Consider the following 17532-nt stretch of genomic DNA (forward strand, 5'->3'; position numbering starts at 1 on the left):
CGCTGGCTGACTAAATACTTTTTTGCCCCAATGTATTTGGAGCCACATTAATGCATTTTTGTACCTTGGCTTGGAGGTGGATGATTTGATTCCATTCGGGATTTGCATTTCTCTCTATGACTTTGGTGCACAGCTGAAAAAAAAAAAAAAAAAAAAAGACAGTCAAAGTGAGAACTAAAAACATATCTGAAGTCAACCCAATTGTGACGTACCTTTTTCCCAGCAAAGCTGACCTCCATATATGGATCCACTAAGTTTTTCCTGTCCCCATCACCACCAAAGACATGCTTTACCGTCTGCACAAATGCATCATCCACTGCAAAATAGGATTTTTTTTTTTACTACAATACTAATACAGTGGGGCAAAAAAGTATTTAGTCAGCCAGCGATTGTGCAAGTTCTCCCACTTAAAATGATGACAGAGGTCTGTCATTTTCATCATAGGTACACTTCAACTGTGAGAGACAGAATGTGGAAAAATCCAGGAATTTTAAAGAATTTATTTGTAAATGATGGTGGAAAATAAGTATTTGGTCAAGCATTCAAAGCTCTCACTGATGGAAGGAGGTTTTGGCTCAAAATCTCACGATACATGGCCCCATTCATTCTTTCCTTAACACGGATCAATCGTCCTGTCCCCTTAGCAGAAAAACAGCCCCAAAGCATGATGTTTCCACCCCCATGCTTCACAGTAGGTATGGTGTTCTTGGGATGCAACTCAGTATTCTTCTTCATCCAAACACGACGAGTTGAGTTTATACCAAAAGTTATATTTTGGTTTCATCTGACCACATGACATTCTCCCAATCCTCTGCTGTATCATCCAAGTATCCATCTTGGTATAAACTCAACTGGTCGTGTTTGGAGGAAGAAGAATACTGAGTTGCATCCCAAGAACACCATACCTACTGTGAAGCATGGGGGTGGAAACATCATGCTTTGGGGCTGCTTTTCTGCTAAGGGGACAGGACGATTGATCCGTGTTAAGGAAAGAATGAATGGGGCCATGTATCGTGAGATTTGGAGCCAAAACCTCCTTCCATCAGTGAGAGCTTTGAATGCTTGACCAAATACTTATTTTCCACCATAATTTATACAAATCAATTCTTTAAAATTCCTACAATGTGAATTCCTGGATTTTTTCCCCACATTCTGTCTCTCACAGTTGAAGTGTACCAATGATGAAAATTACAGACCTCTGTCATCATTTTAAGTGGGAGAACTTGCACAATCGCTGGCTGACTAAATTCCTTTTTTGCCCCACTGTAAATATTCAACTTTTACAATTTTTTGGGTCATATACTTTGCGGCATATCTTCCGCACGGTACACTTTGAGGCTGAGTGTGGCCCATCGCATTGTGACTCCAGCCGGCACCAAAAGGTTACTCTCGATGTCATCATGTTCTTCACTCAGGTCTCTCCTCTCGGTCTGCAGGTGCAACAAATCAACTTTTTATTCAGTAATCATCAATACAGTTTTCACTTTGTGAACAAATGCGTGAGCAAATTGTCCAACAGTTTAAGAACAACATTTCTCAACGAGCTATTGCAAGGAATTTAGGGATTTCACCATCAAAGGTCTGTAATATCATCAAAAGGTTCAAAGGATCTGGAGAAATTACTGCGCGTAACATTTAATTCCTGTGACCTTCGATCCCTCAGGCGGTACTGCATCAAAAAGCGACATCGGTGTGTAAAGGAAATCACCACATGGGCTCAGGAACACTTCACAAACAAACAAAAACACTGTCAATAGCTACAGTTTGTTACTACATCTGTAAGTGCGAGGTAAAACTCTACTATGCAAAGTGGAAGCCATTTATCAACAACACCCAGAAAAGCCACCGGCTTTGCTGGGCCAGAGATTATCTAAAATGGATTGATGCAAAGTGGAAAAGTGTTCTGTGGTCTGACGAGTCCACATTTCCAATTGATTTTGGAGACTGTGGGCGTTATGTTCTCTGGAACAAAGACGAAAAGAACCATCTGGACCGCAAAGTTCAAAAGCCAGCATTTGTGATGGTAAGGGGGTGTATTAGTGCTCACTGTATGGGTAACTTACAGATCTGGGAATGCACCATTAATACTGAAAGGTGCATACAAGTTTTGGAGCAACATATGTTGCCATCCAAGCAATGTCATCATGGACGCTCCTGCTTATTTCAGCAAGACAATGCCAAGCGATGTGCTACAACAGCGTGGCTTCGTAGTAAAAGAGTGCGGGTACTAGACTGGCCAGCCTGTAGTCCAGACCTGTCTCCCAATGAAAATGTGTAGTGCAATATCCATCCATACATTTCCTACCGTTTGTCCCGTTTGGGGTAAAATACAACGGAGACCCCGGACTGTTGAAGAACTTAAGCTGTACATCAAGCAAGAATGGGAAATAATTCCACCTGAAAAGCTTCAGAAATTAGTTTCCTCAGTTCCAAAACGTTAACTGAATGTTGTTAAAAGGAAAGGCCATGTAACACAGTGGTAAAAACGCACGTGTCAACTTTTTTGCAATGTGTTGCTGCCATTAAATTGTAAGTTAATGATTATTTGCAAAAAAAATATTTGTTTTCAGTTCGAACATTCAAATATCTTGCTTGTCCTTGAAGTCTATTCAATTGAATATAAGATGAAAAGGATTTGCAAATCATTGTATTCTGTTTTTATTTACAAATTACACAACGTGCCAACTTCACCAGTTTTCGGTCTTGTATATACACATTAAAACCATTCAGTGTGTTTAAAATTCCTTTTCTGTTTTGTAATAAACATAACAAAATATATGGCAAACTGTTTAAAGGAAAAAAAATGTCACATACTGACTAAGAGAATAAAAAATAGACTAATACAACTAAAAATTTAAATTGTTTTACATCAAAATTTATTTGAAAATCGGAAAATGCAATAATAGATATGAAACGTTTTTAATAAAAACAAAAATGGATAAAAAAAAAATAAATTTAAATCAACCCAATTATTATTATTGTTTTTTAATCGTTATTTTAGTAGTTTAATTTTTATTTTTTTTTATTTTTATTTTTTTCCCCTCGGCCTCAGTCTGCACCTCCTCTCCAGGGCCCAGGCTAAGACCGATTTTTTTTTTTATTTTATCTTAATCTTCTATTTTTTTTTTAGTCCTGTAAATAAAGAAACACATTGAAATGAGTAGGTGTGTCCAAACTTTTGGCCTGTATTGTATATTAGTTTAAATCCAGCACCCCCCGCGACCCAGAAAGGGACAACCGGAAGAAAATGGTTGATAAATTAACCTTCCCACCCCCAAAATAAGCTCAATAAGGAAACCAAATGACAGAAATGAACTTGTTGCGTTATGAAAAACCAAAGGGAAAAAACAGAGCGGCTGCTGAGGAGCCTCCTACCCGCCCGGCTCGGTTGGGGGGATTCAGTTCGGTTTGGTTTGGTTCAAGCTTCAGACTCTAGTTCAGGCTCTAGCTCGCCATCCAACATGGCCTGTACAACAAGGGCAGGACCAGGCAATTTTTCAGTGCGCGCACACAAACTACATCCATCCATCCATCCATCCATCCATCCATCCATCTTCTTCCGCTTATCCGAGGTCGGTCGCGGGGGCAGCACCCTAAGCAGGAAAGCCCAGACTTCCCTTTCCCCAGCCACTTCGTCTAGCTCTTCCCTGGGGATCCCGAGGCGTTCCCAGGCCAGCCGGGAGACATAGTCTTCCCAACGTGTCCTGGGTCTTCCCCGTGGCCTCCTACCGGTTGGACGTGCCCTAAACACCTCCCTAGGGAGGCGTTCGGGTGTCTTACTGACCAGATGCCCGAACCACCTCATCTGGCTCCTCTCCATGTGGAGGAGCAGCGGCTTTACTTTGAGTTCCTCCCGGATGGCAGAGCTTCTCACCCTATCTCTAAGGGAGAGACCTGGAAACTCATTTGGGCCGCTTGTACCCGTGATCTTATCCTTTCGGTCATGATCCAAAGCTCATGACCATAGGTGAGGATGGGAACGTAGATCGACCGGTAAATTGAGAGCTTTGCTTTCCGGCTCAGCTCCTTCTTCACCACAACGGATCGGTACAACGTCCGCATTACTGAAGACGCCGCACCGATCCGCCTGTCGATCTCACGATCCACTCTTCCCTCACTCGTGAACAAGACTCCTAGGTACTTGAACTCCTCCACTTAGGGCAGGGTCTCCACCCCAACCCGGAGATGGCACTCCACCCTTTTCCGGGCGAGAACCATGGACTCGGACTTGGAGGTGCTGATTCTCATTCCGGCCGCTTCACACTCGGCTGCGAACCGATCCAGTGAGAGCTGAAGATCCCGGTCAGATGAAACCATCAGGACCACATCGTCTGCAAAAAGCAGAGACCTAGTCCCGCGGCCACCAAACCGGAACCCCTCAACGCCTTGACTGCGCTTAGAAATTCTGTCCATAAAAGTTATGAACAGAATCGGTGACAAAGGACAGCCTTGGCGGGGTCCAACCCTCACTGGAAATGTGTTCGACTTACTGCCAGCATTGCGGACCAAGCTCTGGCACTGATCATACAGGGAGTGGACCGCCACAATAAGACAGTCCGATACCCCATACTCTCTGAACAATCCCCACAGGACTTCCCGAGGGACACGGTCCAATGCCTTCTCCAAGTCAACACAAAATACATTCAGATACTAAATACTAAATAATACTACTGTATTCAAATAGCAAGCATATTTCTTAATATTGTACAATAATTCATGAATCCAATTAGAATAAATAATATAATTTTTGTATCAAAATATTAATTCTCTAATATCAAAATCTACCAATTGCAACCACAAATAAAGTGCATAGCAGACAGTGGTTGACTGGACTACATCATAAAATGCATTGGATGCATAGCATTGACAAGCATCAAACAATTAACACAACACAGAAACAAATCAGACAATTGTTGAGAGTGCTCAAGTTTCATCCAGTTGACTATATTCAAAGAAACGTTTCATCCAGTTGACTATATTCAAAGAAACGTTTCATCCAGTTGACTATATTCAAAGAAACGTTTCATCCAGTTGACTATAATCAAAGAAACAACGTTTCATCCAGTTGACTATATTCAAAGAAACAACGTTTCATCCAGTTGACTATATTCAAAGAAACAACGTTTCATCCAGTTGACTATATTCAAAGAAACAACGTTTCATCCAGTTGACTATATTCAAAGAAACAACGTTTCATCCAGTTGACTATATTCAAAGAAACAACGTTTCATCCAGTTGACTATATTCAAAGAAACAACGTTTCATCCAGTTGACTACATTCAAAGAAACAACGTTTCATCCAGTTGACTATATTCAAAGAAACAACGTTTCATCCAGTTGACTATATTCAAAGAAACAACGTTTCATCCAGTTGACTATATTCAAAGAAACAACGTTTCATCCAGTTGACTATATTCAAAGAAACAACGTTTCATCCAGTTGACTATGTTCAAAGAAACAACGTTTCATCCAGTTGACTATGTTCAAAGAAACAACGTTTCATCCAGTTGACTATGTTCAAAGAAACAACGTTTCATCCAGTTGACTATGTTCAAAGAAACAACGTTTCATCCAGTTGACTATGTTCAAAGAAACAACGTTTCATCCAGTTGACTATGTTCAAAGAAACAACGTTTCATCCAGTTGACTATGTTCAAAGAAACAACGTTTCATCCAGTTGACTATGTTCAAAGAAACAACGTTTCATCCAGTTGACTATGTTCAAAGAAACAACGTTTCATCCAGTTGACTATATTCAAAGAAACAACGTTTCATCCAGTTGACTATATTCAAAGAAACAACGTTTCATCCAGTTGACTATATTCAAAGAAACAACGTTTCATCCAGTTGACTATATTCAAAGAAACAACGTTTCATCCAGTTGACTATATTCAAAGAAACAACGTTTCATCCAGTTGACTATATTCAAAGAAACGTTTCATTCAGTTGACTATATTCAAAGAAACAACGTTTCATCCAGTTGACTATATTCAAAGAAACAACGTTTCATTCAGTTGACTATATTCAAAGAAACAACGTTTCATCCAGTTGACTATATTCAAAGAAACGTTTCATCCAGTTGACTATATTCAAAGAAACGTTTCATCCAGTTGACTATATTCAAAGAAACGTTTCATTCAGTTGACTATATTCAAAGAAACAACGTTTCATCCAGTTGACTATATTCAAAGAAACGTTTCATCCAGTTGACTATATTCAAAGAAACGTTTCATCCAGTTGACTATATTCAAAGAAACGTTTCATTCAGTTGACTATATTCAAAGAAACGTTTCATCCAGTTGACTATATTCAAAGAAACGTTTCATCCAGTTGACTATATTCAAAGAAACGTTTCATCCAGTTGACTATATTCAAAGAAACGTTTCATTTAGTTGACTATATTCAAAGAAACGTTTCATTTAGTTGACTATATTCAAAGAAACGTTTCATCCAGTTGACTATATTCAAAGAAACGTTTCATTCAGTTGACTATATTCAAAGAAACGTTTCATCCAGTTGACTATATTCAAAGAAACGTTTCATCCAGTTGACTATATTCAAAGAAACGTTTCATTCAGTTGACTATATTCAAAGAAACGTTTCATTCAGTTGACTATATTCAAAGAAACGTTTCATTCAGTTGACTATATTCAAAGAAACGTTTCATTCAGTTGACTATATTCAAAGAAACGTTTCATTCAGTTGACTATATTCAAAGAAACGTTTCATCCAGTTGACTATATTCAAAGAAACGTTTCATCCAGTTGACTATATTCAAAGAAACGTTTCATCCAGTTGACTATATTCAAAGAAACGTTTCATCCAGTTGACTATATTCAAAGAAACGTTTCATCCAGTTGACTATATTCAAAGAAACGTTTCATCCAGTTGACTATATTCAAAGAAACGTTTCATCCAGTTGACTATATTCAAAGAAACGTTTCATCCAGTTGACTATATTCAAAGAAACGTTTCATCCAGTTGACTATATTCAAAGAAACGTTTCATCCAGTTGACTATATTCAAAGAAACGTTTCATCCAGTTGACTATATTCAAAGAAACGTTTCATCCAGTTGACTATATTCAAAGAAACGTTTCATCCAGTTGACTATATTCAAAGAAACGTTTCATTCAGTTGACTAAATTCAAAGAAACGTTTCATTCAGTTGACTATATTCAAAGAAACGTTTCATTTAGTTGACTATATTCAAAGAAACAGACATATAAGCAGATGCTAACAGCTCCATTCAAAATGAATGTAGCGGCTAAGCTACACAGATGCAACTCACCAATTCCGCAGATAAATCCCACTTAAACACTCTCGCACGACGACCACGGCTTCAGTAGTTGGCTCCTGCAGTTCGACATCACATTTCAGTTAAAAGCTTGGTTAGTAATTAGCGTCAAAAGCGAGTCACATACCTGCAGCAACGTCCTTCTCGCACTTCCTGGAAGCAGCCCACTACTGGATTTTATGCTTCCCGCGATAGGTCACGTGACCACGTGACGCAATGACGCACGCGGTCATGTGACCACGTGACGTAATGACGCACGCAAAGACACGAAAATAAATAGGATATTTAATTGGGATTTGATAGATTATTTAAATAGAATGATATTTAATTAGAAATAATATTCAGTGGGGTTTTGAGAGGATATTTAAATACAATTATTTAAATAGGAATATTTAATTATAAAGAATATTCAATGGGGTTTTAAAAGGATATTTAAATGAGGATATTTAATGGGGTTTTGTCACCCAGGTTACACAAGGTCGTCCATTATAACGATGCTTGGATGGCAACATATGTTGCTCCAAAACTTGTATGCACCTTTCAGCATTAATGGTGCATTCCCAGATGTGTAAGTTACCCATGCCTTGGGCACTAATACACCCCCACACCATCACAGATGCTGGCTTTTCAACTTTGGACCTTACACAGTCCTGATGGTTCTTTTCCTCTTTGGTCCGGAGGACACGACGTTCACCGTTTCCAAAAAAACAATTTGAAATTTGGACTCATCAGACCACAGAACACTTTTCCACTTTGCATCAGTCCATCTTAGCTGAGCTCGGGCCAAGCGAAGCCGGCGACGTTTCAGGGTGTTGTTGATAAATGGCTTGGCTTTGCATAGTAGAGTTTTAACTTGCACTTATAGAATTAGCGACCACTTGTAGTTACTGACAGTGGTTTTATGAAGTGTTCCTGAGCCCATGTGGTGATATCCTTTACACACAGATGTCGGTTTCTTTACGTAGTACCGCCTGAAGGATCAAAGGTCCGTAATATCATCGTTTACGTGCAGGATTACTCCAGATTCCCTGAACCTTTTGATAATTTTACGGACCGTAGATGGTAAAATCCCTAAATTCCTTGCAATAGCTGGTTGAGAAATGTTGTTCTAAAACTGTTCCTAACGGTGTCTGTGACAAGGCAGTAAAACGGCTGACCAAACAAAACAGAAGTCATCGTCATAGACCCACCAGCTGCGGAAGCTAGCTCCCCAGTCAGCGAAACAGACTCAATAACTCCACGTGACATTTTGGTGAATTTGTGAAACTGGAGCAATACAAACAGCATGCCGTTGTCAGGATAATTATATGAATACAGGCACTGTTAGCATACCATGAATTGATTAACCTGGACCCCGACTTAAACAAGTTGAAAAACTTATTCGGGTGTTACCATTTTGTGGTCAATTGTACGGAATATGTACTGTACTGTGCAATCTACTAATAAAACTTTCAATCAATCCATCAAATTTGCTAATGCTAATGACGCTAGCTTGATTACATTATGATAGCAAGTACAAATATGCATTAAAACCCTCCTACGGACATCACACTGGACGGTTTGGGAAGATCAAATCGATGTAGTTATATTGTAAAAACGTACAAACGTTGCTTGCAGTGATGAATGAGTTATCCGTCTGGGTAAAAACGGTATGGAAGACCAGGAGACCGAACGGCACTTGTACTTCCAGTAGATAGATAGATAGATAGATAGATAGATAGATAGATAGATAGATAGATAGATAGATAGATAGATAGATAGATAGATAGATAGATAGATGGATGGATGGATGGATGGATGGATGGATGGATGGATGGATGGATGGATGGATGGATGGATGGATGGACGGACGGACGGACGGACGGACGGACGGACGGACGGACGGACGGACGGACGGACGGACGGACGGGCGGGCGGGCGGGCGGGCGGGCGGGCGGGCGGGCGGGCGGGCGGGCGGGCGGGCGGGCGGGCGGGCGGACGGACGGACGGACGGACGGACGGACGGACGGACGGACGGACGGACGGACGGACGGACGGACGGACGGACGGACGGACGGACGGACAGACAGACAGATAGATAGATAGATAGATAGATAGATAGATAGATGGATGGATGGATAGATGGATAGATAGATAGATAGATAGATAGATGGATAGATATGGCATCAAATTCTAAAGTTAATGATTATTTGCACAAAAAATATATATATATTTCAGTTTGAACATCAAATATGTTGTCTTTGTAGCATATTCAACTGAATATGGCTTGAAAAGGATTTGCCAATCATTGTATTCTGTTTATATTTACATCTAACACAATTTCCCAACTCATATGGAAACGGGGTTTTTAGAAGAACTTGCACCAAACCATTGGCAAAATAAGTCGACAAAGAACTAATGGCCACAACATAGGATGCTGGTTTTCAGAAATAAGAAAATTAGTAACCCTCCCGGTTACGAGCTTTCAGGAAATGCGGCCGCTAGAAAAATGGAGCCCAATAGCCCAGCTAAGGTGGAAGCGTTAATGTGCTGAAGGAGTACACCCACCGGCGGCTCTTCCCCAGTCGCCACGACAATAATGCTGACTTTCAGGTAACCTTTGGCACCAGAGCTGGAGTCATCCAGATCGCTCAGCAGGAGCCACTTCCTCATAATGCCGTGACCTGAACACAGAGTACTATTCAAGTCAAAGACTCCACCCTGAATTGCACTCACTGCATTTGCATAAAAACTGAAAAATCTGGTACTGTAGTGTACAGTATATGCAAAAAACTGACCAGGTTCATCGAAGATGTAGCCAACATCTAACTGTGGAAGAAAAGAAACAATAAGTTACTGATTTAAAAAGCGAGCATCAAATAAATGGATGATAAATAAAATGAACACAATTCCTTAAAGGGGAACATTATCAGCAGACTTATGTAAGCGTCGATATATAACAGGGGTCGGGAACCTTTTTGGCTGAGAGAGCCAAAAATCCAAATATTTTAAAATGTATTTCCGTAAGAGCCGTATAATATTTTTTTTAACGCTGAACACAACTAAACGCGTGCATTTTTAAGTAAGACCAACATTTCTAGAGTATAATAAGTCTCTTATTCTTTGTAATAACATTGCTATTCTGAAGCTAACTGTGGAGGGAGCGTGGCCCGCGGGCCTGCAGCGAACTAGGGTGTGCCAGGACCGGCTTCAAAATCAGCGAGAGCTGCGTAGATGGCCCACCTGAGCCTTGTTATCTAATCACCTGTCGCTCTGTTATAACCAGAAGCCAGGAGGAGAGACGGGGTTGGGGCTGGAGCCAGAGCGCGAGCGAGAACGAAAGAGAAAAATACAATTGCTGGAAAGCAACTGAGAGACTTATTGAAAAATAAAACAATATTGTAACCCTGAAACAGGTTCTCATGTCGGTGCTTGGTGGTCTGAAGAACCCCCAGGAGGACAAGCCCCACACTAACCAACAATAAATAAATAACTTCTTAACGCAACTTCTTGAACAGGTGCGGTAGTAAACGGATGGATGGAATAAAAATGCATGAGAATATTTTATGGTTTGAACATTATTTTTAACACTTATTACAAGTGGAATTATTCATTACTTATCGTGTTAAGCAATGTCAGCTCAGATTTATCGGAGAGCCAGATGCAGTCATCAAAAGAGCCACATCTGGCTCTAGAGCCATAGGTTCCCTACCCCTGATATATACCTTGATGTTGCAGAAAAAAGACCATGTGTTTTTTTTAACCCATTTCCGAACTCTAAAAGGGTGAATTTGGCGATTAAAACGCCTTTCAAATGTTCGCCTGTCGGAGCGATGACCTTTCACCCGTGACGTCACATCGTGAAGCGACTCGCCATTTTCTCAAACACATTACACAAACCAAGTCAAATCAGCTGTTATTCTCCGTTTTTTCGACTGTTTTCCAGTACCTAGTAGACATCATGCCTCGTGGGTGTGTTGTCGGAGGGTGTAACAACACTAACAGGGACGGATTCAAGTTGCAACAGCGGTCAAAAGATGCGAAAGTCCCTCGTTTGTTCCGCACACTTTACCGACGACAGCTATGCTACGACAGAGATGGCAAGAATGTGTGGATATCCTGCGACACTCAAAGCAGATGCATTTCCAACAATAAAGTCAACGAAATCACAAAGGTGATTTTTGTTGATGTTATTGACTTATGTGGAGTGTGCTAATCAGACATATTTGGTCACGGCATGACTGAAAGCTAATCGATGCTAACATGCTATTTAGGCTAGCTGTATGTACATATTGCATCATTATGCCTCATTTGTAGCTATATTTGCATCCAGCCTTTCCCTCCACCCACATTTAATGCCAAACAAACACATACCAATCGTTGGTTAGAAGGCGATCGGCGAATTCGTCCGCGCTTCCTCCCGTGCCGCTGTCTGTCGTGATATGGCTCAAAAGCTTCTGTTTCTTCTTTAATTTCGTTTTGGTCACCTACCAACACACTCCAACCATCCGTTTCAATACATGCATAATCTGTCGAATCGCTTACGGCGCTGAAATCCGAGTCTGAATCCGAGCTACTATCACTATACCTTTCTGTGCCATCCGCCATGTTTGTTTCTGGTGCCTTTACGCAGTGAACAGACGGGTGGATATAGCGATGGTGTAAATCAGGCACTTTGAAGCCGTTTTTCGGGATATTGCGTGATGGGTAAAATTTTGAGAAAAACTTCGAAAAATAAAATAAGCCACTGGGGACTGATTTTTATTGGTTTTAACCATTCAGAAATTGCGATAATGTTCCCCTTTAAAATGAGTCGCATGGCTTCACCTTAAACTCTCCCATTAGGCTGTCAGCTCTGAGGGAGAAGGAGTCATAAACCTTTACAAAGAAAAAGCAGTGTGTAATTAAGTTAGAATTTCCTAAACATGCAATATATACTGTATTTATCGGACCATAGGGCGCACCGGATTAAAAGACGCACCGCCGATGAGCGGGTCTATTCAGGGCTTTCGACTACGGTGTTGCCACGGACTACAATGGCGGACGTGCACAAATTTTCAGGACTTACGCAGATCCCAAGGGGACTACGGTCCATCCAGATCCACACCTCCCGCCACCTGATCAGTTTTTTCCCCTCGGCCATCAGGTACATGAACAATAACAAGATCTGATAGCTCAGTTACAGCTCATGTTGTTCTATTCTGTCTTATATGTGTTTCATGTTGCAGGATCGCACCAAGTCAAATTCCTAGTTTGTGAACCCGTTCTCAAACAATGGCAATAAAAATAAAAATTCTGATTCTGAAGGTAAAAAAAGTTGGTTTTGAAGAATAATGTGAAACAAAACATCAGATAAATGTCTGCTAATAGGTGACGATTTGGGGTTCTTATACACACACACACACACACACACACACACACCATAATAATACTCCTATGTTGAAGCACAGTATGTCGGACTACGGTAGCCGTAATGCAGGGGTGTCCAAAGTGCGGCCCGGGGGCCATTTGCGGCCCGCAGAAAATCTGTTACCAGCCCGCCACACATTCTGCAAAAATTGCAAAATTGATAGAATTGCAAAAATGTTAAAAAAAATTTTTTCAAAAAAGTGGAATGAGGTGAAATCTAAAGAGAAAAAGTGGCAAAGTTGACACAAAGCTGCCATGCAGGCAGTTTTTTTCCCCTTTTGTCTTTATTTTCTTTTTTTCCATTGCTCAAAAAAAAAAAAAGGACAAAAAAAAATGAATTATTACTTAAAAAATATCACTTTAAAATGTTTTATGTGGAAAAATTAATGCATATGTTTTATGGTTGCCATATAAAAACTTTAAAGTTTGGACAAAAGAGCATAAAACAAACAAAATAATAGTTCAAACTTAAAATCGACGGATATATCGGAAGTTGATCTTGAAATTTAAGAGTTAAAAGTACAAAACAAATAATAAAAATGCATCACTTTATGAGTGGGGAACCTTTCGGATCTCAAATATATTTAGTAGGATTTTATTTAACTTTTCACTGTGATTACTCAAAAATATTAAATAAGTAAAATCTATGGTGTCCTGCATTATTGATCTTTAGAAAGGAACTCTCCTGAAGGAATCAATAAAGTACTATCTATCTATATACTGCATATTTCAGTTTTACTATAAAAAACAAAGCTGTCTTTGACAGAAAAGGCATAAAACCTTATTTGTTTTACTTTATATCAACCTCAAGTTGATATAGAGATTTACTGTAAGCATTAAATAAATAAAAAGATTATAATAATTTGACTTATTTTTAACATTTTAGTGACTGAGACCCTCTATGCTCCCCAGGAGCCGCAAGGATAGAACAAAAATCCATATATTTTGTTATGGTTTGAAAATGAAAAATATCAAAATGGCCCCCGCGTGCTTAAATTTTTCCGTGTGTGGCCCTCGGTGGAAAAAGTTTGGACACCCCTGCCGTAATGCTTCAACAATTCATCAAGCGGTGCAACTTCATAACTTACCAAAGTCGTACTCAAACATTTTGACAGATTTTTGAGTGCCGTGTGTAATGTTCTATATTCTCAATGGAACATTTAAAGTTTGGATGTTGTTTACTGCCATCATATTGCAGTCAACAGATATCTCTTATGTATGACTGCCATCTACTGGTCACACTTATCATAACCCCATATACCAAATAAAAATGCTTTGAGGTGGGTAAGCACAACCAGAATTATGCCGTACATTAGTCGCGTCGGGTTATAAGGCGCGCTGTCGATTTTTGAGAAAATGAAAGGATTTCAAGTGCACCTTATAGTCCGAAAAATACGGTAATATTAAAAGTACACACCCTCAGACCAATGCTCTCGTCGAACAGCTCTGAAGGGAGCATGTTAACATTGTAGAAAAACATCTGAAGGAGAGAAAACAAGTTAATCACAACTTTTACATTTTGAAATGCGGAAAAAAAGCCTGTGAGATGAACTGAGCACACAAGAGTTAGAATAATTGTTTCTAAATGATCACAAAAAACTTTGTATGACATTGTGTTCCTGACAAGAAGACAAAAGGCTGTCTTTGAAACCAACCAAGAAGAAGGCTCGTAAAACTCCACTGGGACTTCAAAGCGGACAGATGGCAGGATCTGCCCAACTTCCAGTGGAACGTATTTTACGAACTCTTTTTGAACTATTTTATGGAACTCTCTCTGAGATAATTTATGGGGACTCTTTTTGAACTATTTGACGAACTCTTTTCGAACTGTTCGGTAACCGAAGGCCAAGCTGTTTACGACCCACTTCCCTCAGGAAGCAGCAGTGGGCAGGAAGGAGTACAATCTTTTGGTAGAGCGTGGTGCAGGACTGTATAGAGAGTACAGTGGCCATGTCTCTCCTCAAGATTGAGTCCAAATTTAATTCTGTCTCTGTTTGATTCTTTGCCTCTTTTCTTGTTTAACAGATGTCATCAGAGTTTGAACCTGACACAGAGGATAAAACATTGGAGTCGACAGATACCTCAGAAGAAGAGAGGGGTTATTGAAGCTGACCAAGTGAAGAAGACAAGGAGGATGTTAAAAACAGACGAGCAAAATAAAAGTCTACACATCAAATGACACGTAAAGGCTATACATTGACTCAATACCTCGTCAAAGTATGGGTTATTTCCATTCCGTATTCGGGTTCTGTGGGTCTGGCCGCACAAGTTCACCTTCACCACAGGCTTGATGTTGTTGCCAGGCAGCTGTCGAGCCTCGATGACTCGCACGCGAATCTAGAAAGCAGAAGCAGCAAATTTAGGGAACTTTTTTGTTAGTTCTAAGGGACCTATGATGAATTTAATATTTTCTGACTTTTAAAGGGGAACATTATCAGCAGACCTATGTAAGCGTCAATATATACCTTGATGGTGCAGAAAAAAGACCATCTATTTTTTTAACCGATTTCCAAACTCTAAATGGGTGAATTTTGGCGAATTAAACGCCTTTCTGTTTATCGCGCTGGAGGCGATGACGTCAGAATGTGACGTCGCCGAGGTAACACAGCCACCATTTTCATTTTCAACACATTACAAACACCGGGTCTCAGCTCTGTTATTTTCCGTTTTTTCGACTATTTTTTGGAACCTTGGAGACATCATGCCTCGTGGGTGTGTTGTCGGAGGGTGTAACAACACTAACAGGGAGGGATTCAAGTTGCACCACTGGCCCCAAGATGCCAAAGTGTCTGCCGCCAGACCCCCATTGAATGTGCCAGAGTGTCTCCACATTTGACCGGCGATGCTAAGACAGACATGGCACAGAGATGTATGGATAACCTGCAGATGCATTTGCAACCATTAAGTCAACGAAATCACAAAGGTGAGTTTTGTTGATGTTGACTGCCAGCTAATCGATGCTAATATGCTATTTACCGGCGGTGCTAAAGCAGACATGGCACAGAGATGTATGGATAACCTGTAGATGCATTTGCAACTATATTACGTCTCCTTCCACCCACATTTAATGCGAAACAAACACTTACCAATCGACGGATTTAAGTTGCTCCAGTGTCAAAAGATGCGAAAGTCCTGATGGTTTGGTCCGCACATTTTACCGGCGATGCTAACGCAGCTATGCGGCCATGCTATGGCTATGAATAGCGTCAATAGCTATTTGCTCAATAGCTTCAGTTTCTTCAATATTTTCATACTCCAACCATCTGTTTCAATACATGCGTAATCTGTTGAATCGCTTAAGTCGCTGAAATCCGAGTTTGAATCCGAGCTAATGTCGCTATATCTTGCTGTGGTATTCCCATTGTTTGTTTACATTGGCAGCACTGTGTGACGTCACAGGGAAATGGCCAGTGTCTTCGCAGAGAGCGAAAATAAGGCACTTTAAAGCTTTATTTAGGGATATTCCAAGACCGGTAAAATTTTGAAAAAAACTTCAAAAAATACAACAAGCCACTGGGAACTGATTTTTATTGTTTTTAACCCTTTTGAAATTGTGATAATGTTCCCCTTTAAATGTTGTTTCCATACTGGATACTTGTGCTAAACAATGATTAAGTGACAAATCATGAACTGAGTTGAGTTGAGTTTGTGTTTATTTGGAACATGCGTGCATACAACATGTTACATCACAATTTCCAGTTCCTCTATTCAACATGTTCGAAAAGGAGTAAGAAGAAGCAGACCTTATTTAATCCTACCCATTTTTCCTTTACATAGCAGTTGCTAAAACTTTTGTTCACTTCCTGTCCTCAATTTAATCACACTTTACTCCATAACTAATAACATTGAAAATACATAAATAATAATTTGTGAAGTCAGTTATATTTCATATGGTGAGATAAATAAGATTATCTAGAAAATGAATAGTTGGATAGAATACATTCAGAATGTTTAAAATGTTTCTTCTTTGTACTTTATAAACATTTCAAGAGTCTCTTGAAATGGATCATATTAGTACATTGCTTGATTTATTTGCTTAATCCATTCCAAAATTTAGATTAGATTAGATGGATTAGATAGTACATTATTTATTCCGTCAGGAAAATTAAAATTTTCAGCACAATCCCATTCAAGATCAGACAAACATTACAGGGAGACAGAACAGGATTGCTAAACGGGTCTGCTGGCTTCCAGCGCCCCTTACAAAAAAGATGAGATACAGTTTAACAGGGGGGGCGGGGGGGATGGGAGAAAAAAATAGAAAATAAAAATAAAATAAAAATAAAAATCGATCTTAGCCTGGGCCCTGGAAAGGGGGTGCAGACTGAGGTCAAGGGAAAAAAACAACTCATAGCCATAGTACACATGTAAGAGGGAAGACATTAAAGCAGCAGATACAACCAGACACTTCTACATACAGCTATGAATAAAAAGTAAAAGAAACATATACACTGTGGTGGCCTCTGCAGTGTTCCACGCAATCGTCTGCTGGAGTAGAGGGAGCATGGCCAGAGACAGGAGCAGACCCAACAAAGCAACCAAGACAGCCGACTCCACTCTCGGCCAGTGTCCAGTCTGCATGGATGAGCGAGGATACATCCAAGGTGACTGAGGTGTCCGACACCTGCTCACCCAGCCAAGACACTTTTAAGTCCACATACTGATATACTGAAGGTCTTAAAATGTTGTACGTGCGTACAAATGTTTTAAATTACATTTTTCTCTAAGATTATATATTTCCTCTTCTGTTGAGAACAATTGTTGTTAGCATGTTATAGTTTGCGTTGTACATCATTTTAGCTGTTTGCAAATTCACTATGTGGTGGAATTTCTGTATTTTCAATTCAA

The 17532-nt window shown here is 40.0% G+C and overlaps 1 protein-coding gene across 5 annotated transcripts in view; it reads right to left on the reverse strand.

Moving 5' to 3' along the window:
• The window catches only part of LOC133558905 (myoferlin-like), a 124977-nt gene that overhangs the window by 78341 nt on the left and 29104 nt on the right, over positions 1-17532 (reverse strand). For 4 of the 5 annotated variants that reach the window (XM_061910053.1, XM_061910051.1, XM_061910052.1 and 1 more), the window contains exons 7-14: positions 14893-15021; positions 14102-14164; positions 12103-12153; positions 10074-10104; positions 9844-9959; positions 1304-1430; positions 213-316; positions 65-133 (exon numbers count right to left, since the gene is read on the reverse strand). In XM_061910053.1, the coding sequence (XP_061766037.1) occupies positions 65-133; positions 213-316; positions 1304-1430; positions 9844-9959; positions 10074-10104; positions 12103-12153; positions 14102-14164; positions 14893-15021 (690 nt within the window). Of the gene's footprint in view, positions 1-64; positions 134-212; positions 317-1303; positions 1431-7290; positions 7356-7423; positions 7443-9843; positions 9960-10073; positions 10105-12102; positions 12154-14101; positions 14165-14892; positions 15022-17532 lie in introns of those variants that run through there. The other variant, XM_061910055.1, reaches the window with a different exon arrangement.

The sequence above is a fragment of the Nerophis ophidion genome, linkage group LG09 (assembly GCF_033978795.1).
Source record: "Nerophis ophidion isolate RoL-2023_Sa linkage group LG09, RoL_Noph_v1.0, whole genome shotgun sequence".
In the NCBI taxonomy this organism is placed as follows: Eukaryota; Metazoa; Chordata; class Actinopteri; order Syngnathiformes; family Syngnathidae; genus Nerophis; species Nerophis ophidion.